Source organism: Opisthocomus hoazin, chromosome 19 (assembly GCF_030867145.1).
Source record: "Opisthocomus hoazin isolate bOpiHoa1 chromosome 19, bOpiHoa1.hap1, whole genome shotgun sequence".
In the NCBI taxonomy this organism is placed as follows: Eukaryota; Metazoa; Chordata; class Aves; order Opisthocomiformes; family Opisthocomidae; genus Opisthocomus; species Opisthocomus hoazin.
In genome coordinates this window covers 11855872-11882898 of record NC_134432.1, presented here as the reverse complement: position 1 = coordinate 11882898, position 27027 = coordinate 11855872, and the positions used below count along the sequence as shown (strand labels likewise).

Sequence of the window (27027 nt, the reverse complement as noted above, 5' to 3'; positions counted from 1 at the left end):
AGCAGCAAGGGAAAGGGGCGGGAGGGCGGAGCGAGCGCCCGGTCGGCGGCGCCGCTGCTTAAAGGGGCCGTGCCCTCCTCCCGCACCCCCGCCGCCCGAGGCGCTCCCCGGGGAGGCCAAGACCCCTGCACACTCTCGGTACCGACTAGGACTCCCCTTTCAGCGCCGCCGCGCCGCCCTCTCGCCCGGCTCGGTGCCGCAGGCCCCGCCGGTGAGACACAGCCCTTTTAAGAGGCCGCGGGGCGGCTCGAGGAGGGCATCGCTCGCCGCTATAAAGGGCGGGCGTGCGGCGGCCGCGGTGACAGCAGGGGCGCGGCGGAGGCAGCGGGCGCCGCCATGGATTTCAACGTGAAGAAGCTGGCGTCGGACGCGGGGGTCTTCTTCTCCCGCGCCATGCAGGTGAGGCGGGCGGGCCGCAGCGCATCGCCATGGCAACGGCGCCCACCCGAGACGAGGCTCGGGCCTTCCCCCCGCCTCCCGCACCCGGGACCCGCGGGTCGAGGCCGCGGCAGAGCCCTCCCCGGCCCCAGGGAGGTTGGAGAGCGAGCTGGGGGCCGGCTGGGTCTGCGTGACGGAGGCGCGGCCCCGGCGGGGCTCGGAGCGGGGCTGCGCGGCCCCGAGCTGAACCGCGGTGGAAGTGTCTGGTGAAGGCTCGTAAGGCCCAGGGCCCCGGGGGTGCTGACAGCCAAAGCTCCGGCTTGAGCGGGGAGGGGGGGAGAGGAGTGCGGGGAGGACGTCGCTTGCCTGATGGTGGTTGTTGTTGAATAAAAGCTGATCTTGCCAACAGCCGTTCAGTTAGCTGCGCCCAGCCCCGTCGGGGAACTGTTCCCCCTTGCCAGGGAGCCGTGGCCTTGCAGGTGGTCTGCACTTCGGTCCCTTGGAGGCCAGGTAGCAGTAGCTCCCAGGCCCTGACGAAACACAGTCCTGCCAAAGCGATGGGAAGGAGCTGCTGAGGCCGAGCAGGCAGCGTCTCGCTGGGCTAACATGGCATCAGGACCGTGCTTCGCACCCCTGAGGTCAGGAGCAGCTTGGGGATGCAGTGACCCCCAGGAGCGGTGAAGAAGCTTGGCTGCCCTTGAGGAGCTCCTTGGGCACAGCTGGAAAACTGCTCTCGGTGGGGCAGGAGAGGAGAAAGGCAAGTCAGAGCTGGGTGTGAAACTGCCTGAAAAGTGAAGTCCGGTTGGTGACTCCAGCACTGGGCTCCTTGTCCAACCCATTGTGTGGGGGTTGATGAACAGAGCAGTGTTGTCTCGTTCCAAACCTTCTGTGCAGTGGAGTAATTCTGGCTCTTTTAGGAACTGGTCTCCTGTAAACAGATATCACCTCCTGTAACCGTGCCAATGAGTCATATGCTATGAAAAAGAGAGATATCAACTACAGGTGCAAAATAAGGAGCAGATGGAAAGCTTAAAGATGCTGTTCTGATGCAAATGACCTTGGTAGCAGAAGAAAGGAATAAATGCTCTGAAGAAATGTTATGTTTAGAAGCCTTATTGTAAGTCTCTGATAAGTGGTTTTTAGCTTCAAGGCGTAGGAAGGAGACAGGCATGGGAACAGTGTCTGCACACAGCAATTCTAGAGCAAGGAGGCGTTTATAAATAGTGGCTTCTGCCTGCTACACCTACTCCACATAGTCTCATATATGAATATTCATATGGCTGATTACGGTAGTAATTTCTTGAAACAAAATGGGCACTGGTACTTGTGGACAGCACACAGGTGTTTGTGTAAGGAGGGGAGACTGGAAGGAAATAGATCTCTGAGGCTGAAAAACCACTTTCTGAAATGTAATTGCTGGGGAAATTAGGGCTATTTGGGCTGTCCCCGTAGAGTCCTGCTGCTAGTGTGGGTGAACATTGCCTTGTCTCCACCAAGAGCCAGAAATGACAGCTGAGGTCTGCTGTTGGCAGCAAGGATTGGGCTTGTAGCACTCTAGCACAGCAGATCTTCCAGGAGGTGAATAAGACCTGCCTAGAATAAGCTCAGTTTTCTATGGCGTTGGAGATGCTTGCTTTGGCTCTAGGCATTTAACAAAGTGATGTTTTACTGGAATTGCAGTGGCTGGGAGATAAATGGACTGGCCATTATGTGCTGTGCCACTCAGACAGCATTAGCTATTGCTGTCTGGCTGAGATGTCTGGCCAACACGCAAGAGCTTCATTCGAACTGAAAGAAGGGCTGTAGCCCTGCTTGCAAGGGGGAAAAGAGGCAGAGCAGGATCAGCATGCTGCCCCTGAGCTGGCTGCCCTGAGGCTCAGTGCAGGAACAGTCCTGGTTTGAAACCTGTCAAACACAACCTAATGTAGGTGCTGGATGAAGGATTTTGGACTAGGCTTGACCTTCTCATGAACGAAAAACCACCTCAGCGAACCACTGTTGACTTGACATGGCTTTTTCTAGCTCAGGCACAGGTTAGCAGGACTCCTACCTGAGAAGCTAGGCAGCCTGAAGGGCTTATGTGCTCCTGGGTGGGCAATGCTGTACCCACCTCCAGCAGGAGCAGGACGGAGGTGGCAGTGACAAAGAAGCTGTGTAGTATCTCCCCAGGGCTCTATAGGCAGTAAATATTTTACCAGGCTTGTGCATGCAGCTCCCTGACCAGGCAGTGTCCCATGGGCTTCGTGGCAACTCTTATGCTTGCCTTCAGAAAAGGAAAGCAGATAGTAGAGTAGATGAAGTAGAGGAGGAAGGTGGTGGTCATCTCTGCCACCCTGGGAGCAGGGAACAAGCTGCTAGGCTTGGGCAGCTTCAAGGATAGAGAGCTTTTGTAGGATTCAGTATCCTGCTCTATTTTGACACTTACACCACGAGTCACAGCCATCAAGTTAGTACCCTCAGAGGGGATCCAGCACATAGCCCCTAACAGCTGTGGCACATGCAGACAGACTTCAAACAGGTCATTCTCTCCATCTTCACCAAAGAAGGATAAGGCCTCTCTCTTTGATCAGCTGCACCTTCCAGTTATCACTAAGTGGGTTTGATCCCAAACCTCTGCAGAGGAAGCTGTGCTAACAGCTACAGCCTCCCCACAGAACTGGCATCTCTCCTTCCAAAGGTAACACGTTGTGTGTCTCTGTTCTAGACAGGCTGCAAGCCAGGCTCTCTCAGGGATGTCTGGGAGTAATTGTAGGTATCTGTATGTTGTCAGTTCTGATGTAAACTGGCTCTGGGTGAAATTGCCCAAGCGTGAGTGCAGCTTTTGGGTGCTTATCCCACTGCTGATGTAATTACTACTAGCAGGTAGATGTTGACTTATTCTATCTTGAAGCTGCTGAAGAAAGACAGACTCCGCCATCTCTCAACTCTGGTGATAAAATAGACTTTTCCCCTCTGCTTGCTGACCTTACTGGGGTTGATACCTTCGTTGCTGAACACCTTATAAAATCGAGAGAACGGGAGGTGACTTAAGAAGGGTGTTCTGAAGGCAAGATGTACAGGCTATAGCATGCTCCCATTTGAGACCTGCCTTATGAATCCATGAGGGCAGTATTTTTTGTTCTCCTAATCACCTTGCTCATGAGTTAACCAAGCTGTCCTGTTAATGGCTTCCTTCTGTCCTCTAGCACAGTTTCACTTGGCTCGTGGCCTAGCTTTCCTGACTCCTGGTGACCAAATACTTGAAGCATACTCTGTATCCAGTCCAGAGCTGTTGAAATTCAGGTAGTTTTTAGATGCTGACTGAGTGGCTGTGGCTTCTCTCCTAATGTGACCCTGCACAAGCTGGGGGGTAGATTTGCCTGAACTTTGTTGTGCCTCTGATCACCAAAAGAGCAAATGTTACCATAGCCTGGGCAGTATGGGCTGTCTGGAGGCTTTAGAAAATCCAGCACCCCAAATCTACTGGCAGGTGCAGAAGACTATTCCTGGTTGAAGACTCCTGGCCCTGGTTTGATCTTTGTGATTTAAGGTGGAAAGTCATAAGTAATGTCCAGCTGGAAAAACTGGGGACCCTAGAAGTGGTACAAGGGCACAAACTCTGTCACCAGATCCTCTGCAAGGGGGCTGCAGCTCATCTGTTGGAGCTCACAGCATACAGGTCTGGGCCAGCTGGAGGGGAGAGGGATGGAAAAACCACACAAGCCTGGAAGAGACAAAAGTCAACCCGTGCTGCGTTGTGCAAAACAGCTGTGGTGCGGGCATGATTCAGCGGGAGCACTGGGATTTTATTCCCCTCACTTTAAAGGGGAGAAAGGCTCTAATGCTTTCAGCAAGGAAAACAACATATGTGCTGTTTTAAAGCATAACCTTGACAGCCTTAAGTCTCTAGGGCTGTAGGCACAGCCCTCTTGACATTGTAGCTGTAGTGTGGAGGGACCCATCCAGCTCAACTCTGCTTGCTCAACCTCCTGCCATCCCAGCAGTCTCTCAACCACCTCTCTTGGGGAAAAGGGAATTTTCACCCGAGCTGTGAATGCAGACAGCTGCCCTAACCGCAGTCCGGCACGGTCTTGCTGCTTCTGGGCTTGTCATCCAAGTGCTGCTTTCCCAATCTGCCGGCCTGCTTGCCCACAGGGACCCTGATAATGCGTCTGGCGTTCCTGCTGGCCAGCCAAGCCTCCCAGAGGAAACCCAACCTTTGGCTGAATTATTGATGCCCTGGAATGCAGCATGACTCTCCTCTTCCTGGAGAGTGAGAGTGGCACTCGACAAAAGGCAGCCCTGCATTATTAATACCTCATCGGCTTCCCTGCAGAAAGATGGGACTGGTCCTCAGCCCGGTCAGCTGCAGGGACGCTCTCTGCGGGGCAGGATCAGTGGAGCCTCACACACAGCGACCTGGCTCATGATCCCAGGATGCAGATCCTGGAACTGGTTCAGGGGAGGGCTGTTGACCCAGCCATCAGGTTCCAGAAGACGAATGGGAGTAGTTCTGTGGCAGGAGGATGGAGGAGCTTAAGGTTCTCCCCAGGCATTGCAATTGCTTATGCTCTGCCTGCCCCAAGTCTTTCCCAGGCAGATATTCACCAAGCCTGTAGGTCAACTTGATACAGCCAAATGTGGCAGTCTGGAGTATTTGGTGCTATAAATGACACCGATGCCTCTAGTCCAGGAGTAGCAAGACACAGAATATTTGTAATCTGTCTTTTGACAGTCGGGAGGCATGAGTGTGATCAGCTCGTCTGTTCTCCTGCATCTCTTGGCCTTACAGTGAAAGCTTAACGTCTGTTCAATGGGAAGGAAAAGTAATGAAATTTCTGTGTTATGAAAACAAATTCTTAGGAACAGAAGTCCTCTATGGGGGAGTTCTGCTTGAAATGCTTGAGTAGCCAGACTTCATAAACTGTTGTTGTTCTACCCTGCTTTTCACTGGGGACACTGACTTGGGCAGCCACTTAAGCGGGGATCAGCAGCTGAGACCTGTTGCCACCTGAAAGCTCAGATCTCCATCTGCACCAGCCATAAGAAAGAACCAGCTCACAGGATAAGGCGGTGTAACTTACCTTTAATCCCCTTCGCACTGCAAGCTGCTCCTGCAAGAGGTGGTCCTGGCCTCCCCTGCACCTGACAACACATTCCCAGTAGTGCTCGGAAGTTGGGCGAGTTCTCTGAACCATCTAAAAAGTCATGTTAGAGGTCAAGCTGAGCTGGATCAGTGACTCCCCGTGCACAGACAAGGGGGTGTTACAGGGGAGGAGAAGAGCACGCTCTGCAGCAGCCTGCAGTGAGGTGGTACCAACTGCCCCGAGGCTGTGCCCGGATCTGGGCTGTGCAGCATAGCTGGTTTCTGGGCAGGGTCAGGGAGAAGCTGAGGGAATTGGGTTGAAATGGAGTAACAGCCTCCCAGTATGTGAGCTACAGCCTCCCATGCCCTCGCACCCACTTCGTGACATTCATGCCCTGCTTTCCAACTCTGAAAGAAAGCCTGAATAAGACATTGTTTTCTGGCCTGACCCTTTGGAGTCACAGGCTGTGACTCAGATTCCTGCCTATCCTCCCCTTCTGGTATAGCCCAGGCTTGCAGCGATCACAGTGTGTGTCCTCAGCCCTTGTGCAAGACAAACAGCTTTAGTGCCTCACCTGAGATAAGAACCCAGTGACTGAGCCTTGGCAGCTCCCTGGCCAAGTGCTGTGCAAATGTTTTGTGTTATTCCACTGCACCGGGTGAAGGGTGGGTTACAGAAAACAGCCGCAGAGGACAGTGATGCTTGGAGATGCTGCTTGTGGATACAGCTAAGGACCTCGGAGCTGGAGTGATTCGGGAGGCTGGCAGTAGTACTGTGGAGATGCTGGAGGGCTTCAGCAGCGATCTGACTCTGCAGCAAGGCTGTAAGAAGCTGACTAAATTCAGCTGATAAGAAACTGGGTTTAGGCTTGACAGCTCCAGGGCAGATGCTGGTGCAGGACGAGTCTAAAATGCAGGAAGAATAGCTGGACTTGGAAGTGAGATGAGATCTCAAAAAGCCGTCTGGGAAAGGAGGGCAAGGGAGACTGTTATGCTTGCATCAGAGGCTTAAGAAAGCTGTTAAACAGATGACTCGAGAATTGGTGCCAAATACCTGGGAAGCCCCAGTTTGCTGCATGGCAGTGACTCAGCCCAGCCTGGCAGAGTCTGAAAACAGCCCTGGGCTTCCAACAGTGACAGAGGAAGAGAGCCTCAGCCGCTCACGCGTGTCTGATGGTTGTGTGTGTGTCCCAAAGGCAATCATAGACATTGGGTACAAAACAATACAAACACCCTCTCACCTTGAATCTGCTTTTAGCCATGTCCAGCAATAGTCACGGGGCCACGGCAAGACTGAGCTGACAGTGAGTTCCAGTAACCAGGGGGCTACTGGTGCTGAGGAGGAGACTGGTGAAGCGATCCCTGGTCACGCATGGCTGCGAGTCCTCTATCCCCACCGGGCTGCAGGAGCGACTGTGGCTGTCATTGCAGTTGAGAGTCTGTCACCACCAACACCCAGCAAGCGGTTCACTGGCTCGAGCTCTGTCTTGCCCAAACAGGTCACTGTGTAAACATACCTGCAGGGCTTCTATATCTCGGACATCTAGTAACATTTGCGCGGGGCTGGTAATAGGACTCCTAAAGGCTGTTTGCCTCCTGGTGTGCTGGTTCTGGGCTTGCTCCTTATCTCGCTCCGTTCCCAGCATTGTACTGGATGTGAATGCAGCTGAGGCTGTTGGGCAGCCACAGGAACTGAGCTTGCCAGAAAGCCTTTCAGGAGGGGCAGCAGACACCAGACCAAGAAGCCATGAAGAGGGCATCATGGCCCATGTAGAGCTGAGCTGTGGGACAAGGGAGGGGAGAGGAGAAGGTACAAGTGACAGCTCAGACAGAAGTTGTATTTCATCTAAGAGTTTTGGCCAGGCTTTAATCTCTTGGCACCTGACTGTACCAGGTATTGTACAGCACCACGTCCTGGTAACTCAACAGTGGCACCAGAGGCCAGCAACAAGGGCTGAAAGGACAACTACAACTTCTTTAGGATCCCAAGCAGCATGGCTGTCTAAAGGGGTCTTTTAGTACAATCCAACAAGATACTGCTTCCATCAAGAGCAGGAAATTGTGCTTAAAAATAAATTGAAGTTGGCAAACATCACTGAGAGGAGCGAGTGGAAAGTGGGGATGGGATGAGAGGGAATGGGCTCTTTTCTCAGAAATCCCCAAGGAAGAATTGAGGGGTGTCCAGGCCATCTGATGCTGCACCTCCAGACTGACAGACCTTGCCTGGCAGATGTCACTGCCCGGTATGAAAACACTGAAGACTTGCACAGCCCGCTTTTCCCTGCTGCCAATTTTAAACTTAAAAGGAATCGTGGAGGGAGGGAGAGTCCATTGCCAGTGTGAATCCGAGTTCTTAGAGAAGTCAGACACCATTATATTTCTCTCAGTACCATGCTTCAGAGTCACTTGCTGGAAGCATTTTTATCTAAATCCTGAGTTTGAGGCTTCTTAAACCTCAGATGCTCCGTCGGCTGCTCACTGCCAGCAGAGCAGGAGGTGAGCCAGGAGGCAAAGCTCAGACGCTGTCAGTCTGACATCTGTCAGAGGGCACTCGCAAACCCTGTAGCAAAACCGACGTTGTGTGCATGCTTGTCTAATAAGATGAGAAGAAAGCGTGATTTGTGAGGTGGTGGTGGCATTCCTGATCCTTTTGGGTCTACAGAACATGGAGTCGGTTAGGAGGAGGTGAAGGGAGTTGGCATCTTGCCTCACCTGAAGGATGCCTGTTGCTTTCCTACATGAAGTACTGCAAGCCATGTGCACATTTAAATAGCTTCCTCACAACTAGATTTTTGAACCAGACCTTATTAAAAGTTACTTATTCCAGAACACCTCTCAGATTTGGGCTCTATTTTTAGCTCGATGTTTGTTCCACTCTTGGGCAAATTTTTGCCCTCTTCCCCTGGAAGATGCCCAGGAACAAAAAAATGACACCTTAAAGGCTTTTTAGCTCCACTCTAAGATAAACGTGTAAGACAGAAGAAGCCTCAGTGTCTCTTAATAGCTTTATAGCACGCTGTAATTTTGCTTTAGTAGAACAGACCTTCTAAAGACTATCTCCTTCCTGCAGTTTACTGAAGAGAAGTTGGGCCAGGCTGAGAAGACTGAACTAGATGCCCACTTTGAAAGCCTTCTGGCCAGGGCAGACTCCACAAAGAACTGGACAGAGAAAATCTTGCGTCAGACTGAGGTTCTGCTACAGCCAAACCCTAGTAAGTCCAGCTTCCTCTAGTGCTTGAAGGACAAATAACACTTGCAGCTCAGTGTTAAAAGACATGCCCTCTGGCAGAGTGCCCTGTTTCATTGAGTTTGGGGGGTGTTGGAAGAACCTGTCTTTGCAGAGCCTCTCCTTCCTTCACTGTGTAACTGGGAGATGGCTGGCTGCTGCCCTGCACAGCCTGGCAGCACTCCTGAGGACTGGGAGATGGTCAAAAGGGAGGTGGCATCTATCCAATGCATGACTGAGGACTGCATGGGGTGGGCCACCATGAATGCCAGTTCCAGGGGCCTCTCCTTCATCCTCCATCCTGTAACCACTGGTGGCATCCTCGTTCCAGGTGCCAGAGTAGAAGAATTCCTCTATGAGAAGCTGGACCGGAAGGTGCCTTCCCGGGTCACCAACGGGGAGCTGCTGGCACAGTACATGACAGAAGCAGCTAATGACTTTGGGCCAGGGACACCTTATGGTAAGTCAGCCTGGCTAATTAAAAAGCCCTAGGAATCCATCCCTTCCTAAAAGAGTATTCCCACTGCTGTTTTGGGTTAAGACTTCCATAGCATGCCTCTTGAAGGGGGCAGATTGGCCTGCTCCCCCAATGGCAACCTGCCTATTAGTGTGTCAAAGCTGATGCCAGAGGTCTTCTCCAGCACACAAGTGAACAGCCTACCTGGAGTAGAAAGTCGAGCCTCACTCCACAGCAAAGCGTGCTCCATGCTGTGGGGGAAAAGGGGCAGGGGTCTCCCCATTCCCAATCCAATCCTCGAGTCTGGCAGAGCTAGAGAGCAAATAAAGACACGTGGATTCAGGGTAGCTAATGGTACTGGTTACAGGGTGCATAAACTATTCTGGGTTCTTTCTGTAGCTTTCTAAACTAGCCTGAACAGGGAGTTGCAGTGAATAGCTTTAGCTTTGTCCAGTTTGAGCATATTTTTAATCTAAGGTGGTATCTAGTTGCCCTCTAGACTCTGAACAGGAGAACCATCCTTTAATTGTGTCCTGCAGGTGGAGGGTGGAAATCTTTCTCCAGCAGAAGGAGAACAGGATAACAGATTGGGATGCTTGGTGCTTGGCTACAAGCCTCAACAGGCCACTTCCTGACCACAGTGCATCTTTCTGCTCTTAAATCCTAACAGTTGCCCCTTCCTGGGGAAATCTGGGGCTTCTTTAAGCAGCAGACCTGCACAGAAGCACAGCCTTAGCTTCCAGCTGTCCTTGCCTCTGCCGTGAGCTTTGTTATTGCTCTCCAAATCAATAGTTGTTCAATACAGAGTCCTGTTACAGGCAGAACAACTGTAACTGCGTCTATAGCCAGCACTGCCTAATCAACTCATTTTTTCTGCTCTGGTGCTTTTCAATTTGCTGCTCTGTTCCTGAGCCTCTGTTTTATGAGACAAGCAAAGATCGTTCTGCGCAAGCAGGTGTAGCAGTAAAAGGGCATCGGTGGAATAAGTGCCTCAGCAGAGAGATAAGATCAAAGCTGCACTGGGAGCAGCTGAGGAAAGGCCTCAAGCCAAAAGCAGATTGTAGTTAGGACTGCAGCTGGGGGGTTATGGGCATGGTCACCTTGTCCAGGCAGCGTATGCTGTGCTTTTGTACCCCCAGCACTGGAGCCCAGTAGCTCTGGGTGAGTTGGCTGAAGCCAACACAATGTTAATTGGTTTCTCCTGGAGTTGAAGGCTCCTGTTTTTGCAGGGAAGACCTTGATAAAAGTTGGAGAGACTCAAAGGCGCTTAGGTGCAGCAGAACGGGACTTCATCCACTCTGCCTCCATCAACTTCCTGACCCCTCTGCGCAACTTCCTGGAAGGGGACTGGCGAACCATATCTGTAAGTATGGTATCAGGGAAGGGGAAGCCTGTCATGTCACCAGAGACAAGGAGGGCAGGGGCAGAGGGAGACAGTGCTGACAGAACTCATTTTCCTTCCCTGTGGGAAAAGAGGATTACATACCTCTTCCCTTGAACAACGCGAGGACAGGGGAATCCCAATCCTGGATCTGCTCAGAACTCTCTCTGCGGCAGGGAGGGGTTGCCAGCTGATGTGTCTGAGGAAGGTGACTCCTGTCCTGACTCCTGCAGCTGAGTGTGTACCACCCACCCACAGGCTGCCCTGTTTCCAGAAGGTTAGCCTGTACGCCTGGCAGCCAGGCCCAAAACTCTTGCTAACGAGATAAACACAGCAACTGCTTCTTTTTCCTTAACATTTTTTGATAAAGAAATAGATTTGATTCCCAGATAATATCTTGTCCTTTTCCCTCTCCCCAGTAGCTCCTGAGCAGTCTGTTCTTATCCAATTTTCTGTCCCTTCCAGAAAGAGCGGAGGATCCTGCAAAACCGCCGCCTGGATCTGGATGCCTGCAAAGCCAGGTTGAAGAAAGCCAAAGCTGCCGAGGCAAAAGCAGCGGTAACTTTTTCCCTCATTCCCCTCTCTGTCCTTCCAGCCGCAGGGTTGGCTCACATGAGTAATGCCACATGCTCTCTAGACAAAAATTAGGCTGCCCTACTATGTCCTGGCTCTGGCAGGCATGGGCGGGGGGATTCCTCATGCAAGGGAACTGGGACCAGGAGCCATGCACCTGTTCCTCAGATGCCCTCCCATGGGGGAGTTGTTGAAACAAATAGTTCTGAACTTCCAGAGTCTGGAAACATCTTGACCCAGGCTCCTGTCTCCTGACTGCTAGTGGTTACTGGATGATTTCTGCTAGTAACTAAAAGGCTGCATCTTCTGAGCACTTGCTAAGTTTCCCTGGGGATCTCAAAGCAAGCCAAGAGAGAGCTGAGCTGGGAGGTGCGCAAGGGGAAAGCATGCTGGGGCTCTGCAGGAGTCCCAGGCTTTCAGACTGGTTAAGATTCTGCCAACTCAGTCTTCCCCCGGTAGGAGTGCCGGGGGAGCCTGTAAGTGGTGGCTGGGGTCAGACTGTCTCCCAAGAGATCCTTCCTTCAGCCTCTCTATTTACTTAATTCATGGTGCTGTCTAGTTACAGGCTAGTCTTGCCCTCTGGCTCTAGGAAAATCATGGCAAGTGAACTAGCAAAGGTCCCAGGTCAGAGCAGCGCAGAAGGGACTGGTAGGTCAGCCAGTGTCAGCGTCCGCAGGCCTGAGCAGTGGGGCCAAGCGCTTCAGAGTGCTTGTTGAGGCCGACAAGCCCTGTTGGCTCAGGGCTCTTCCTGAGCAGAGGCGGTGTAGCAGGAGGCAGCGAGGATGTAGCTGGGCGCTGGTGGGCTCCCTGGAGGGCCTTGTTGAAGCAGATTGCCATCCTGCAGCGCTCTGGCTGTTGGCACAAGCACTTGCCAAGTTCTGCTTCTAGCCTGGGGCCAGGAGCTCAACTAGCAAACGTGCAATCAGAACAGGCAGGAATCCTTGTCAGTCAGTCTCTGGGATGCACTGGGGCACCAGCCTAGGAGCCCTGCCATGAGCCCATTTTCTAGCCATCTGCTCAGCTGGGCCTCTGGCCTTGTGGCTCTCTGGGTGGCCAGTTCCTGGACATTTTACCTTTTCTCCATCTCTGACTGCATACATGCCATATGGGAAAGCTGTGCTAAGCCTGGCAGTTCTAACACAGTGCTCAGGCCTATGCGGGAAAGCCCTGAACAGCACCGTAGGGGGACACAAGCCATAGCTGCCCTTTTAAAAAAGCCTCCTCTCATCAGTCAGGTCAGCCAGATCCACGGATGGTAATTTCAGGGATCCCCAGTTCGTTTTCTGAAGGCGATGGTGCCCCCAGTCTCAGTAGGAAGTTGTGGCCGTTGCTTGATCTTAAGCTCAAATCAGAGCAGGAATTCAGACACCTCCTGTGCTTCGTTCTTTTCCACCCTCTTCCTCTATACCTTGCTTCTTATGCGAAGTGATCCTAAGGCCTCTCACCTGCACACAGACCCTTGAGTGAGGGACTTCCCTGTAGTCTGGCAAGAAAAGCTTGGTTTCTCACTGGAACTGCAGGGCCAGAGTGCCCCAGGCAGAATGCAGAGCCAGTCCAGGCTTTCCAGGGTGTTCACCCCAAGCCGCGTTTCGGCCCCTCTGCTTCTTTGAAACAGAGATCACACAACAGAAGAGCCACCTCAGCTGTTTTGGGCACCCATCTCTTACCCAGCTTAGCTTAAAGGTGGGGTCCCTGTCCTCAGGGTGCCCCAGTGACTACGAAAGGGCAAGGCACAGGTGGAAGCTCCCAGCATAGGGGGAAAAGAACTGCTGCCTCTGCTCTAGGTGTGTTAACTCATCGTTAGACCACAACATTCCCTGTAACGTGCCTGGAGGACTGCGTCACACCTCTCCAAGCTGGCCTAAAGTATTGCACCTCTCCCAGCTCACCACTCTCTTGCTGCTCTTCCCCTCTATAGCACAAACTTGTGTTCCCACAGCTTCTGTCTCGTGACTGACCCTCCCAGCACGCTGCCGCCCAGACCTGTGAGCTGCTGTTTGAGTGTCTGGGCTTGTGCATTTCCCTCGGACTTTGTGCTTTGTCCTTCCTGTTGATGCTGTTTTGTTTACTAACCTTTTTGTTTTGTTTCTTTGTAATTTGCTCAGTGTGAGGGAGATGTGAGTATTGACTGTGCTGACAGTGCTGTGATTTTTTTTTTTTTTTCTTTAACACCTCTCATTGTCTCTTTCCCATTTTAAATGAAAATTCATATCTCCCTTGTCCCATTGGGACTGGCCCTGGAGCATGTACTGAGCGTGGTCAGGGCTGTGGCTGCCTGGGGAAGGTGCCCCAGAAAGACGGGAGTGTCTGCTGGCTGCCTGCAGCCCCTCTGGAGCATGCATTCAGTTCCATCAATGCTGCTTGCAAGCAGTGCTCAAGAGAGGCGGGGGCTGCTGTAAAGACCCACTCAGGCTCCTCTGGCTGCAAGCAGGAGGAGGTCAGGTTGGGTGGCAAGCCCCTCTGCTGGAAGGGAAGCAGCCCAGAGACAATGACAGGCAGGTTGATCTGGTGGTGGTGCTGTTCTGTCCTCCAGGCTCCAGGGCTCTGCCTGTTTTACCCATTACAAGAGCGGAAGGGGGAGGGAGGGGGGTCCATTTTGACCACTGCTTGCAAATACAACTTGGCCATGCATAGGAGTGCAAGAGCAGCTTGCCTCCTTCATCCCATGTGTTATGACTAGTTTTTGGGATTCTCTGGAGACCAGAGAATGGGAGGAGAGGTTTCTTCTGTTGCTCTTGATATTTAGGAAAAAAAAAAACCAAACAAAACAGGCATAAGCAGCTATTTCTGTGAAACATCTCCTCTCCCCACAGGGAGGAGTCAAGCCTAGTGGCTGTGCTGGCCTCAAATCTCACTGGTACATTTTTCTCCTTATATTCAGGTTTGATTTGTAATAGGAATCGCTCCTCCTTATTCCTTCCTCCAGACATCCCCAAAACTCCGAGATGGTTTAAAAAAATCTCTCCTTGTTGGGACTGCCTGACTGCTCTTCCACACACTGGTCACTCATTCCAACAGGCTGCTCAGGGCCCAGCGAATCGGGTCAGCGTGTATAAGTAGATCTGGGTGAGCTGCAAAGAGCTTAACCCGGGAGAGGAAATGTGGGGCCTGAGAGGATCAGCAACATAGCTGGGTTACAGCTGGATTGTGTCCCAGCCTTGCATACCACTGCGCAGTAAAGACTGACCAGGAGGATGCCCTGATCCGGCACACCAGCGTGTTGGTCCTGGTGTAAACTAGTTGTTTGGCTTCTCTTTGGGTGATGCTACAGCCAACACCCATCCTAGGAGGAGGCCTAGTCTTAGCTGAATAGAGAGACCATGTTGTGTGACAGTCAGTGAGCCCACACCTGTGTGGGGGTGGACTGGATCCCTTGCATTCCCAAAGAGAAAAACCTCCAGAGTGCTTAAGTCTTCCTGCCCCAGGGCAGAGGTTTAGCTGTGGAGACGGTGGCTTGAAGGTTTTCTGACCTCTGGGATGAAAACTCATACGCTAACTTTGGCAACAGCAAGGCTTTGAACTAGATCTGCTGTGGCTAAGCCATGCCCCTTACTGAAAATAGCAGATCTGAGTCTGTTAGGAGGAAACATGCTCAGAGGCTTGGTGAGACTAAGAACAAGTAGATGTTTCTTTAAAAGGCACTGTGGAAAGGATGCTCTGATGCTAGTAAATATGCCCACTGTAAGGACAAGGCCCTCTACGGGGACACTTCTAGGACTGTAGATGAGAAGCAAGGGGAAAGAAGGTCCTGCCCACTGTACTGAGCCAACACAACGTGAGCAACCTGCTGGCTGCAAGAGAATGGGAAAGGGATTTGAGACTGTGCGATCCCATCTCCACCCCAGCTGGCTGCTGTATGAGTGGATGGCTGTAAGTACAGGCAGAGTTTCTGACAGTAGGAACAGCTGCTCTTCAGGTACCGGCTGTGACTGTGTAAGCCAGTCCACCTCCTCTTGCCCAGGCCTGGCTTCCACGCACCACTGCCCAGGCTGTGGGGAGACCTCCCTCCTGCCATCCCATCAGAGTCTGAACCAAGCTCCCAGCACAGACAGGAGAAAACCACTAATCCCTTCTTCCATCCATTGCCCGACTGACTCCTATCGACTCTTCCACATGACTTGTACATGAAACTGTATTCCCCCCCCAGGCTGTGCCTGACTTTCAGGAGACTAGACCTCGTAATTACGTTCTCTCCGCCAGCGCATCAGCGGTAAGATTGCCTCCTCCGAGATGTTGCCTCTCCAACCTCTTCCTGCCCCTCTCTTCACCTGACAAACTCAGACCTAGTGCTCTGCTGTTTTCAACATTTTAATGTGACATGGGCTGCCCGGGGTTCCTCTAACTCAGCTTTAAGGATGTGGATCACCCCTGTGGAGGTGCGTGGTCAGGGTCAGGCACCTTTGCTGCTTGGTTTGCTTTCCCGTTTCTCTGCCAGTCTGTTTCCATATTTCTAGTGGGAGTCTTCTGACTGTTTTTTATTGCTAGTGGAGCAATTGAAAGGAAAAAAATCTCAAAGTTTAGCCTTTCTGGATGGTTCCAGCTGTACGCTGGCAACATCATTTGCGTGACTGCCTGATCAGTACTGTGGTGTCAGTGCTCAGAGGCTTTGTAGCTGGTCAAGATAAGCAAAGGTGGAAGTATCTCTCTGCCACCCATCGTGTCAGTAACGCAGTAGGCTGACAGTGCAGGCTTGTCTATTCTGCAAATAGAGGTCAATTTTTTCCTTTCACCTTGGGGCCTGTCTGGTGGTGGCTGTGATTCAGTCAGATGCGCTGGGCGTGGGTGAATAGCCCGTTGCATCTCTGCTGTGTTGCACTGAGTGGCTGTGGTCAAGCAATTGACTTTCCGTGCTGCGTTCATGGCTTCCCATTGCACAATGTCACATTTCTCGTTAAAATGTTGAAAACTGATCATCTTGCTTCCTAAATAGCATTCAGAACAACACTGATGCCTGTTAATAGAATAATCTGGGAGTGGAAGGGCTGGGGAGAGAGATGTGTAGCTATGACAAAGGACACTCCAGCCATCTAGCAAACAAAAACCACCATGGAAGCAAGCTGGATTTGGTTAATGGGTAACCCATCCCATTTGGAGAAAGAGGTATGTCTGAGCTGGTAGCATCAGTGTTAGTTCCCAGGGGAATCTGTCCTGACCTTCTTGGAGAGCGATGCTGGGATCGGAAATAGCTTTATACAAAAGGTAGAAAACTCTTTCCGTAGGTAACTGGCCTGATGATGAGACTCCTCAGGAAGATGCTGATGCTGTAGCAATTGCTCAGTTTCCATCTCTTCTAGTGCAGCAGCGAGCCCGGGGCTCTGGCTTCTCGCTTGGAAAGGTCTGTTCCAAGCACAGTGCTGGTATTGCAATAATGGACTAAACCTGAGCTCCAGGAGAATCAGAGGAGAGAAACTGGCCCACTGGTGTCTCCCCTGGCACATCTCTGCCTAGTTCAGTGGTCCTGCTTCAGCGCTCTGGCAGAGAAGCTCTGACAGCAGTGATGATGCTATGGGACAGTTAGAGCAGGGCTCTAGGAGGCTGACTTGCTCTAGGTAAGCAGCCAGCACTGACCTTGATCATTTAACCATGTTTGATGGTTGCACAGCAGGGCCTCCTACCAGGAATGCCTGTAGGAAACAGTCTGGCTTAGCCAGCAGCGGTCCTTGTGGCTTCCAAAACTAAACATTTCAGAGGTTGCAACTGGTGGTTGAAGTGCCACCTGAAGTCTGGCTGCACTAGCAAGGGTGACTTGAATAACAATTGGCATCTCTAATGAGCAAAGCACGGGCTGAGCCCAGACTGCTCCCCAGCTCGGTGCAGGCAGGACTGCTTTGCCACAAGCTCTCTCATCCCAGCATTCATCCCAAGGGGTCAGGCGCTGGAGCAAGGTAGGAGCTCTTCATACTGTTGCTCTGCTTTCCTTCCAGGCCAAAATCCTTGTGCTACTTTAGCCTTAGCATGAGTACAGAGCAGTGGTTGCTGCTGTTGAGCTCTGGTCCCTTCTGGAGGGAGGGATTGCTTCTGCCCAGGTAACAACTTTGTCTTACAGGTGAGCAAACAGGTCAGCTCTCTCCTGGACCATATATGCCCTCAGCAGGGCTCTGATTTGGATTCTAAATTTATGTTCTTGTTTTCTGGAGAGGTGGATAACATGGTGCTTTTACTTTTTCCCTTCCATAACAGGAGGGCTTAGATGGAATTAGATCCACCTGGAGACAAGCAGCTGCCTTGTTTTGTACAAGTTGGAGGCTGAGGAGCCATTTCTCCTCTCTCCCACACTGACCTTTTGTTTTTGTGTAAGAAGCTGTACGTGGGTTGCAAGCCTAAATATCCCTTTCTCTCAGACCCTGCCACTTGCCATGAGCTGTACTCCTAGGAGTGATTCCAAGACAAACACGTTAAGTGCCTTAAAGAGGGTTCCTCTGGCTTGAGCTGGGGTGGAGGAGAGTGGGTGCAGATCACGGCCTTTTCTGCTGCTGGAGCTATCTGAAATGCTGCTGACTCGAGCTGCATAGTGCCTTAGCCCAGGGATAGATCTGGGCAAAGCTGGACTGCCCCAGAGCACCACAGGGGCAGAGCTGGAGGTTGCACAGCAAGGCCAACAGAAGAGGAATCTGGCCACAAATACAGTGGGTACTGCAACGACTGAATAGGCCAGAAGTGGCTTAAGCATGGTCAACAGCATCTGAGTAGGAAGACCAAAGTGAAAGCTTCTCATTGCCACTGTAGTAAACCTTGCTCCAAAAACACAAGCGTGTGCTGAGAGGGGCCTTGTGCCAGAGCAGCAGTTCAGGCTAGGACCTGCTCCTCAGCTGCCTGTAAGGGTCTTCCCACCGCCTGCCTGCCAGAGCAGGAGCTCTCAGACGGAGCAAGGGAAGGGCCTCGCATCCCCACGCGTGGCTGAAATTGCCCAGACCCTATTTGAACCAGTTCCTGACTTGCAGTAACAAAACATCCAGCTAAAGAACAGAGGAACCACCCAGCCTCAGCGCACCGAGCACAGCACAGGGACAGCCTGTGATCATAAGGGGACCAGCTATAAGAACTGCACCCGATTAAGAAGAGACGCCAATCAGGCTACATACCATGGAACAGGAGCTGAGCTGCAGGCTGGAACAGACAGCAAACCAAGGAGCTGACATATGACCTTCCTCCTTCAGCACTGCAGCTCCTGTGGGTGCTCCTTATATTGCCTGGTGAGGTTGTCTCTGCACCTGGGGGTACTGCAGCCCACCTGAGGGCAATTGCTGGTGAGCAAACCTCAGCGAGGTTCAGCTGGGAGACCCTGGGTCGAAACAGAGCGTGTTCTCCCCCTGACACCACAGCCTCCAGCATGAGGCTGCCAGGTGCCTGCAGCGCAGGTTCAGCAGCACTACGGTGAACTTCCCTCATCGGCAAAGGTGGTGTCAGAGGGCGAAGCTGAGGGCCTCAGAGGCTATCTCCCCTGGCCCCGTGATGTGGGGTGTTGCTGGCAGGCTGGCGTGATTCCAGTTGCTCCCGGGTGATTACATGTTGCCAGGGCTGAGGCAGTAGTTGTCTGCTGAGGAAAGGCCAAGCTGAGGACCTCTGGGAAGGCTCAATGTGTTTTTCTACCTCTTTCTCTCCCTTTCCCATCGCTGTGCGTGACTTCTTGTCAATTGTTTCATGTTCTGGAGCCAGATCCCAGCAAGCAGCTGGCAGTGTTGTGCTGCCCCAGATGTGGCCCTGTGAGTGAGAAGTGTAGGAAGGAGTAGCATGGTGTTTTGCCTGGCTCAGAGGCAGCATCCCACCATTGTGTCCTCCCTCCTGGAGCTCACCATACCTGCTGGTAGCGCAGGCTGGCTGGGCTGTGATCCCGTGAACCTGAGCTCTCTTGACCAGGGGGTGAGGAGCACTGGCCTCTCTGGCTTGAGCTCACGGCAGTTCCCCGGCCCTGTTCGTGAGCTCCAGCAGCTCACTTGCCTCTCCACAATCCTAAAAGGTCTGTCCTTCAACACCAACATCTGCAGGCTTCAGCAAAGTAACCCTTGCTGTTCGGAGGACTCTGCTCCTTAACACTTTTCTTCCTGAGGCCCGCTGAATGCAGTTGCTGTAACAGCCCTGGCAGGGAGCGGAGCTGGAGTGCTGCTGGCTCTGGTGGCATGGACTTGCTCTCCCATTGTGAAACTGAGCTCTAGGGTAAAAAATGAGGGGAAGGGCATCGATCTGGCAGTTGCTGCTGGGTGAAGGGCTAGCTTGTCCCTGGAGTTGGCCTGCTGTGTCCACGGAGTGGCCTTGCCAGCTGGTGTTAATGCCAAGTGCTTCTCGACGCCTCCAACACTGATCTCCTTTCCTGTTGCTCTGTGGCCCCTACAGCTTTGGAGTGACGAGGTGGAAAAAGTAAGTACCCAGCTGAAATTGTGCTCGTAACCTTCTGGGCGTGCTGGTGGCGTCGGGGGGTGGGGGTGCTGCGTACGCCCTCCTGCTCGTGTGCCTGCACACATGCCGGGGAGCAGCAGTGGGGTGCTGCTGCCGTCAGCCCCGGTCCTGATCCTGCAGCTGAACAGTTCAGCGCGACTCTGACAGCGGCTTGGGAAGAGCCTGCCTGTGGGCCAGCTGGCTGTACCTCGGTGCGAGAGCCTGCCTAGGCAAACCAGGCGTGCGTTCGTGTGTGTGTGATGAAAGACAACTCCGAGAGCCCTGCGCTGGCGGTGCGGGAGCAGAGGTGATGTGCTGTGAAGTGATTCAGCTCTGCTCCTGCGGCAAAGGCCCTGCCTGCTCCAGTTTTGCATGTGCCCTGCGTTAGCCTCTAGTAGCCCCTTGCCTGCTTGTCCTGGGGTCCGAGCAGGAGCTCTGAGCAGAGCTGAAGCAGGGACAGAGGGTTTCCCTGTGAACAGCCTTGGCTGCTGGAGGGAACAGCTCTGGCAGGAGGGCAGGGCGGGAGGTTTGGAGCCTGTCGTGGAGTTGACTCACTCTGGGTGAGCTGCACTTACCCTGCTGAGTGGATCCATGGAGGCAGTGCCCCAGATCTTGTTTATTTTCTGGGTTCCCCAAGGGGGGGTGTGACTCGTCCATAAAGATGGATGGAGGGCTGTTGGTGGACAAGAGAGCAGGTGAGCTCTGTGTGGAGCTCCAGCATGGTGTAGAGCTTCCAGAGACACTTTCTGGGATCCCATTGCCTTTCATACCTCACACACCCCCAGCAGACGTTAGCCTGCAGCCTGAACCGCAAGGTGGTAGTGGCACGTTCCTGCATGCGGTGCATGATAGCAACCTGTTACTGCCTTGCTCTAAAAGCAGCATCAGAGCAGACTGGCTGTGTTTGAACCAGCTCATCCTGTACTTTTAATCCTTCAGTCCGTCAGACAAATAAGCTGACTGCAGTCAGCTATAAGCATGCAAGACTGTGTTCCTCTACCCTCCATCTTTGGTCTATCCTGCCTGGACAGACCAAGGTATGTCAGTAAACTTCAAAGTTCTCTGTGTCTTGGAGAAGCACAAGACTGGAAGGGACCCCCCAGGTCACAGTCCGGTGCTGGCTTTATGGGAAGCTACATCCTGCAGCTGCTCAGAGCCAGCAAGGAGAGGCAGCAGGTCAAATCCCAGGCGGTGCCAAAAGGAGCTGGATCTGCCTGTCACAAGCTTCAAGTAGCGCTGCTGCTACTGGAGTCCCTGCTCAGCTCACTGGAGCAAGAGTCTCTTGGTGCTAAGGCATCGCCCTGGTGTTTTCTGTTACATTTCCCCTTCTCCTTTAAATAATCCCTTTCATACAGAGGATGCAAGAAAATAGATCAGTTGTAGCTTAAAATAGACAAATCTGATTAAATAACAGTCAAAGCATTTCTTTGTTCTAGCTTAGCTGCACAACTCTGCTGGTAACGCCGTTACCAGATGAGAGGCGTAACGCCGCAACAGCTCCTCCAGCTTGCCCTGCTGAGGAGTCTGGGTCTCCCTGGGGTCACCCTGCTTAGAAACACCAGCAAAGTGGCCTCTGCTCTGAGACCACCAGCCTGTCTGGATTAGCTCACTGGGGTCAGTTCCAGACAAGTCGCTCCTGCGCCAGAATGATCCGGGCCTTCCCAAAGCAGCAGAAGGAGCTCTGTCGCAGAACTGGTGCCGTGCAGGAGCCACTTAGCCACGTCCTAAGAGGGAACTGGCCTGTTCCCCTTGGTGTTAAGGAATAATGCATGCTAAAGAGAATGAAAGTGCCTGTTTGTCACCCCTTTCCCTCTGGCAGCAGGGAGCGGAGAGCAGGCACCAGAGCAGCCGACTGCTCCGGTGCTTCCCTTCACAAGGACCCACCTGGGTGTTCTGGGACTGCAAAACTGCGTGTTGGCTGGGGAGAGAGAGAGATGGTCGATCTGGTTGGTAAATAGGCTCTCCAGTATGCCTTTGAATTCCCAGTGTCTGCTGCGTAGCTGCCTTCTGTTAACCATTGTTTAATTCCTCCTAGCTCAAAGTAAGTAACTAGCTTCAAAGGAGAGCCTCGGGTAGAAGTTGGGTTGCAATGTTCATCTGCGTTGCGGAGAGGTGTAGCTGAGTAACAGCAATTTGGTAAACGCTGCCTGGCCTCAGCCTTTGTTCTCTGCTGATAAAAAGGATGCTGGCAAAAGTTGCACTTCTGGAGAGAAGCTCAGGGAGGCTGTCACATCGCTATGCCTGTAGGCTTAGAGAGGAGGGGTTAAAAGGACAGGTGCTGGCATAGGACTGGCTTTCCACACACCTCAGGATTAACAAAGCCTCCCCATCTTCATGTCCTAGTCTCGTGGGATTAGGAACTTCCTAGCTTGATGCGTCAGTCTTGAGTGGTCATTCCATGACCTGCAGTGATCCAGCGTTGGATCAAGCAGGAATCGAGCTGACGTACAGCCAGAGGCCTCTGGCCTCCCAGCGCAGGGCATCTTGTGCCTGATGTTCAGTGTCACACAGTGTGGATCCTACCTACAGCAGCACACTTGTCTCTGTGGCAAAAGGGGGGAGGGGGGGTGGAGGAGGTGGGTGTTGCCTCTCCCTGGCAGAGGCAGGACAGGGGCCTTTGCCTTGTGCTGTGTTGAACACCCCGTCCTGTTTTCCAGGCAGAACAAGAGCTGAGGCTCACGCAGACCGAGTTTGATCGTCAGGCAGAGGTGACACGTCTCCTGCTGGAGGGGATCAGCAGCACACATGTGAGTCTTCCGAGGTAACTGGGGGGTGGCAGGGACTACAAGGACTCAGCTCCTTTCTCGAAGAATGCGGAGAGGAGGCTGGAGCCCTGCTTTGGGAGCAGAGGTGGATGGGGTCATAAATCTGGAGGCTACAGCAACCTCCTTGGAAAACCTGGAGAGTGCAAACTAAAAGCATAACAAAGCATGTGCAGGCAGTGCCACTGTGACACCTGCAGTTCTGCAGTCCTCAGAGTGCTTCTGAGCCAGAAAAACCTTGTTCTTCCCTCACCAGAGCTGTGGATGAGCCACATGGGCATGGCTAGCATGCCAGGAGCAGCCTTGTTGCTGAGATCACCCTTGGGCCTGTGCAGCATTCCCAAGCTTAACAAATGAGTGTACTCAAGCCAACCAAGTAACTCTTTTAAATACTGGCCTGCACAAGCCTGCTTCCCGTGGGGGTAGGTAGTAGCTACAGGAAGTGGGTTCCCGTGCCTGGCAGCCAACTCACAGAGCAGCTTATGGTCCTTCTCCCTCCAGGTGAATCATCTTCGCTGTCTCCACGAGTTTGTGGAGTCTCAGACCAACTACTATGCTCAGTGTTACCAATACATGGTGGACCTGCAGAAGCAACTGGGCAGGTGAGAGGAGACTGCTTTTACTGCTCGGAGGGTTACTCCTGGCCACCCCTAGCTCAGGCCTTCTCCTTCCCCAGCCCACATCATAACATTGGGCAGAAGTTTTAAAGCCCCCTCCGAGCTCTGACAGAGCTTCTGAGCTTACAGAATGGTGACCAATCCTGGTGGTAGTTCGTTTAGAGCAGGCTTTGCCATTTGGATTCATCTGGGTTTTATACGTTTATCTCAAAGCACAATGGCCATGAGAGTTCAAACATTCTTCCTCTAAATTAGTTGAATCGCATGGGAGACAAATTCCTGTTGCCAAGCAGCAAGCCTGAGCGTGCTCAGCTGCAGCAGTAACCGACTCGGTGCTGCTGGCTGCACATCCCGGGGGCGCAGCAGGGCTGGGCTGTCTGTTAACTTGTCACACCAGTGCAGCGGCCTGACCCAGGAAGGGCTGTTGCCTCTGCGCCATCACTCACTACTCCTGTTCCATTCTTTTCCATGCTGGCAGCTCCAAAGGAGAAATGTAAGTAGGATGTTGCACGCGACTAACTCTAAGAGCTCCCCACCTCAGCCAAACTCTGGTGTCTCTGTGGACTCGCTACAGAGGCCAGCAAGGGCCAGAGCTGCACTCCCTTAGTGCAGAGAGGCGTATCCTACAGATAAACGAGACCGAGCTCCATTCCTGCCTCCGTCTAGAGAGCCCAGAATGCCTGGGAGCCTCTAGGTGTGGCCTCCAGTTTAACAGTGACTGTCCCTTTAGCAGACTAAATGGATAACACAGACCACATGAGAGCAGGGCAAGGACACAGTACAATGGACCAGCAAAACAGCTGCAGAGCCAAGAATAGCACCTGCCCAGACCCTCCTCTAGTGCCACGCTTGCATCTCGTGCTCCGAAAGTTAGGTGCTGCTCCTGTAACAGGGCAGTGCAAGAAAAATAAGCAGACAAATATCACCTGTTGCATGGTTGCAGCAGCTGAGAACCGAGGGCATTTCCCTACTGGAAGGGTGGTGTAGAACACTTAGGCATCATCTCTGCAGTGTAACTACTGAAAGGAAGAGCTCTTTCTTGGTTCCTCACATTAGAGCCTTACTGAACTCCGCTTTTTTCTCCTGTGTAAGATTTTCAGGCACATTTGTAGGCAACGCAGAATCCACATCGCCCCCAGCTGCTACCTCTCCTCCAGCTGTTGCTGCTGCCTCTCTCCCTGCTGTGCCTACTATTCCAGTTGTGCCCACGATTGTTGGGGTGCCCAGCACCGTGGCAGAGAGCGTACTGAACCCAAATGAAGTCAAGCCTCCTGCCAGCGGGACACGGAAGGCCAGAGTCCTCTATGATTACGAAGCAGCTGACAGCACTGAGCTGGCACTTCTTGCAGATGAGGTTGGTAGCTCTCCTTTGCGTTGAATTTTGTGGTGACTGCCTAGCAGCCCACTGCATGCTCAGCAAGGTCTTGGTTACTTTTCCTGCCCCTAAAAACCCAGTTTTACAGAACTGCTGGGTCTTTTGCTTGACTCCAGTATCCACTGAGTTGCAGTGAGCTTGTGCTCGTGGCCATTTGCTATTTAAGAATATCACCCCCAATAACTTTTCTATTCCTGTTGGAGCTGAGCTGTACCCAGCTAACAAAATACCCCAGTACTTGGTATCTTCATGGTGCCCCTCAAATACAGCGACCTTAGCTGAGAGCAATGGCATAAGCTACTGGCTGGAGGCTTGGTCTAACCATGCGGGGAAAAAAAGGAAATCCAGCAAGCTGCAAACTCTTTTGTTGACGAGACTGAACTTGTGTATTCAGAGAGGATGACGTAGCAATATCATGCCACCCTGTATGCAAAAATACCTGAAGTCATTTTGGAGAATGCAAAGGCAACAGGGACATCATTGGGCAGGTTTCTGTGGATCTTCTGTTGAAACCGCAGGTCACTCCCAGGAAATGCACAGGAAGTTCCGTCTGAACATGAGGAAGAACTTCTTCCCTCTGAGGGTGATGGAGCACTGGAACAGGCTGCCCAGGGAGGTTGTGGAGTCTCCTTCTCTGGAGATATTCAAGACCCGCCTGGACAAGGTCCTGTGCAGCTTGCTGTAGGTGACCCTGCTTCGGCAGGAGGGTTGGACTAGATGACCCACAGAGGTCCCTTCCAAACCCTACTATTCTGTGATTCTGTGATTCTGTGAAAGGGCATGGATGCCTGCTAAATGAACTTGGGGAATTAACTGCCTGTTCTTTCAGTACCCATCTGGCTGAACTTCTTGGCTCTGTTTGCAGGGGAAGGTCCTGCCTAATGCTGTCTTCTCTCCCCAGATGATCACGGTGTACAGCCTGCCAGGCATGGATCCAGACTGGCTCATAGGGGAAAGAGGCAACCAGAAAGGGAAAGTTCCTGTCACTTACTTGGAACTGTTAAGTTAAACGTTTCCAGGAAGAAGAATGTACAAGCAGAATGCACCCCTCATCTCCTGGCACTTCTAATGCGGATTTCTTCATCCGAGACCATTGCTCTCTCCAGGGCTGACACTCCATTGCTAATACGGGAATTGTGGGAAAGAAGTGGTAAAACTGTTACAGCAAGGTTTTGGGAAAGGGCTGATGGCACCCAAGGCTGAACTCGTTAACTACCAGTGCAGCCTGCTTTGAGGTTAGTCTTGATGGCGCAAGATTCCCCGATTACTTTTTCTACCCTCCTCTAGCCCTGTTTATCGCAGGGGCTTTCCCGGGGCCAGCAAGCTGTCTCCCTCGGCAGCTGCTCACAGAGTTTAAGCTGCACTTCCCTCCTGTCCGCTGTGGGTCAGTGCCCGTCTGCCCCTCCTGTCCTCGCTGTTCTTCAGCAGTAGAATTGCCCAAGTCAAACCACCAAGCATTCCCATGGGGAAGGGTCCCACACAACCCCCCTGATGTGTTCTAGCTCTTAAGGCAAGGAAGCTGAATTTAAGAATTAAGAGCCGGTTCAACCCACCCACCTTGCCCACCCGCGGGAGAACAGTAACATGAGGCTCTCCGAGAGCTGTGCTTGCTGTTGTGGTGCCTGATGGCTTCAGCCTAGAGCTGTCCTCTGAAGCTGGAAGGAAATTTCTTTGTGAAGACCAACCTAACAACGTAGGGCCTGTAAGTCGAAAATCAAACCTCGGTGCAAGGGACCATGCATCTTGCTTGCATTTCCTCTGAGAAACTGCTCTTGGACTGCAAAGAGTTTACAAGCCTTTTTACAAGCTTTGCTCCCTGTGTTAATTGTCCAGGCTTTTCTTTCGGTGTGTCTGTCCCAGGCATGTTTTAGCCTGACTTTAATTTCACCCTAGATCACCGATTTCACTACTGCTTCCCCTCCCATCTCAGCAGTGAACAGACTTGGTGCATCCTACTCCCGTCAGGGATGGCCCCCCTTGCTGTTCCCTCCAGCAGTGAGCTGCTCTTGGCCACGCACACACCGAACAACCCAGGCTGCCCCGATGCACGCGGTGGTTGAGCTCAAAGGGAGCGCTCGGTGCATAAGCCTCGTAAGCCTATAACGAGCTTTTTAGCCAGAGCTCACCTGAGGGACTTCCACTGCTGTGTAACCAGTTTTCCACTCAAGCTGGATGGAAGAGAAACTCACCTGCACCAAGCTCCCCGTTCACAGCCTTCCCCTTGGTATGTCAGAACTAACTTTGCTTGTTTATTGATCTTTTGCACTTTCCCCTATGGTATTGTGACCACTCTAATGTAACAGGGCACTGAGCACCTGTGTCTGTAGGGCTCATGGTTTTCAGCACTTATTTGCCAATAAACGAACTGCCTGACCTCTGGCCTCAGCGTCTCTTGCGGGCTCGGGGCTGCTCCGGCTCTCCAGCCGCGTGGCAGGGAGGCAAAGGGGGCAGCTGGGGCGGGAGCTGCGCCGCTCTGCTCTCCCAGCCCTGGAAGCCAGGTGTAAAAGCAAAACAAAGCTAAGAATCCTTCCTGTCCCAGCTGAAACTCCCAACATGCCGTAAGGTTGTTGATGTCTTGCAGTTCCTTTCCCTGATGACACATCTCGGTTGTACTACAGGTTCAGGAACTCGTAAGAAACAGCAGCTCCTCCTTAATCTGAAGCAGAAATAGAGCAGCAGTGGGACTTCAGCTGCTGAGAGACTGCAAATGCTACTCTAGATCTAACAGACTTTTTGTTGTTGTTATGGAAACTGGATCTGCTGCTAACTTAGAATCGTAAAGCCTTCTCCCTAGCACCCAGCTTGGGAAGAACTCCTGGA

The 27027-nt window shown here is 52.5% G+C and overlaps 1 protein-coding gene across 6 annotated transcripts; it reads left to right on the top strand.

The window, feature by feature from the left end:
* Nucleotides 1–63: 63 nt before the first annotated feature.
* SH3GLB2 (SH3 domain containing GRB2 like, endophilin B2) lies at nucleotides 64–26574 on the top strand. Of its 6 annotated transcripts, XM_075439350.1 has the most exons (12): nucleotides 64–399; nucleotides 8514–8655; nucleotides 9001–9129; nucleotides 10356–10489; nucleotides 10973–11065; nucleotides 15228–15290; nucleotides 19412–19435; nucleotides 22111–22200; nucleotides 22717–22817; nucleotides 23311–23325; nucleotides 23925–24186; nucleotides 25109–26574. In XM_075439350.1, exons 1-12 carry the CDS (start codon nucleotides 337–339, stop codon nucleotides 25214–25216), a joined length of 1224 nt encoding a protein of 407 aa, XP_075295465.1. In that variant the 5' UTR covers nucleotides 64–336; the 3' UTR covers nucleotides 25217–26574. The 6 variants fall into 6 exon arrangements, with proteins under 6 accessions (XP_075295465.1, XP_075295466.1, XP_075295468.1 ...); XM_075439351.1 differs by lacking the exon at nucleotides 23311–23325; XM_075439352.1 differs by lacking the exon at nucleotides 15228–15290 and having other exon boundaries at nucleotides 65–399.
* Nucleotides 26575–27027: the final 453 nt, after the last annotated feature.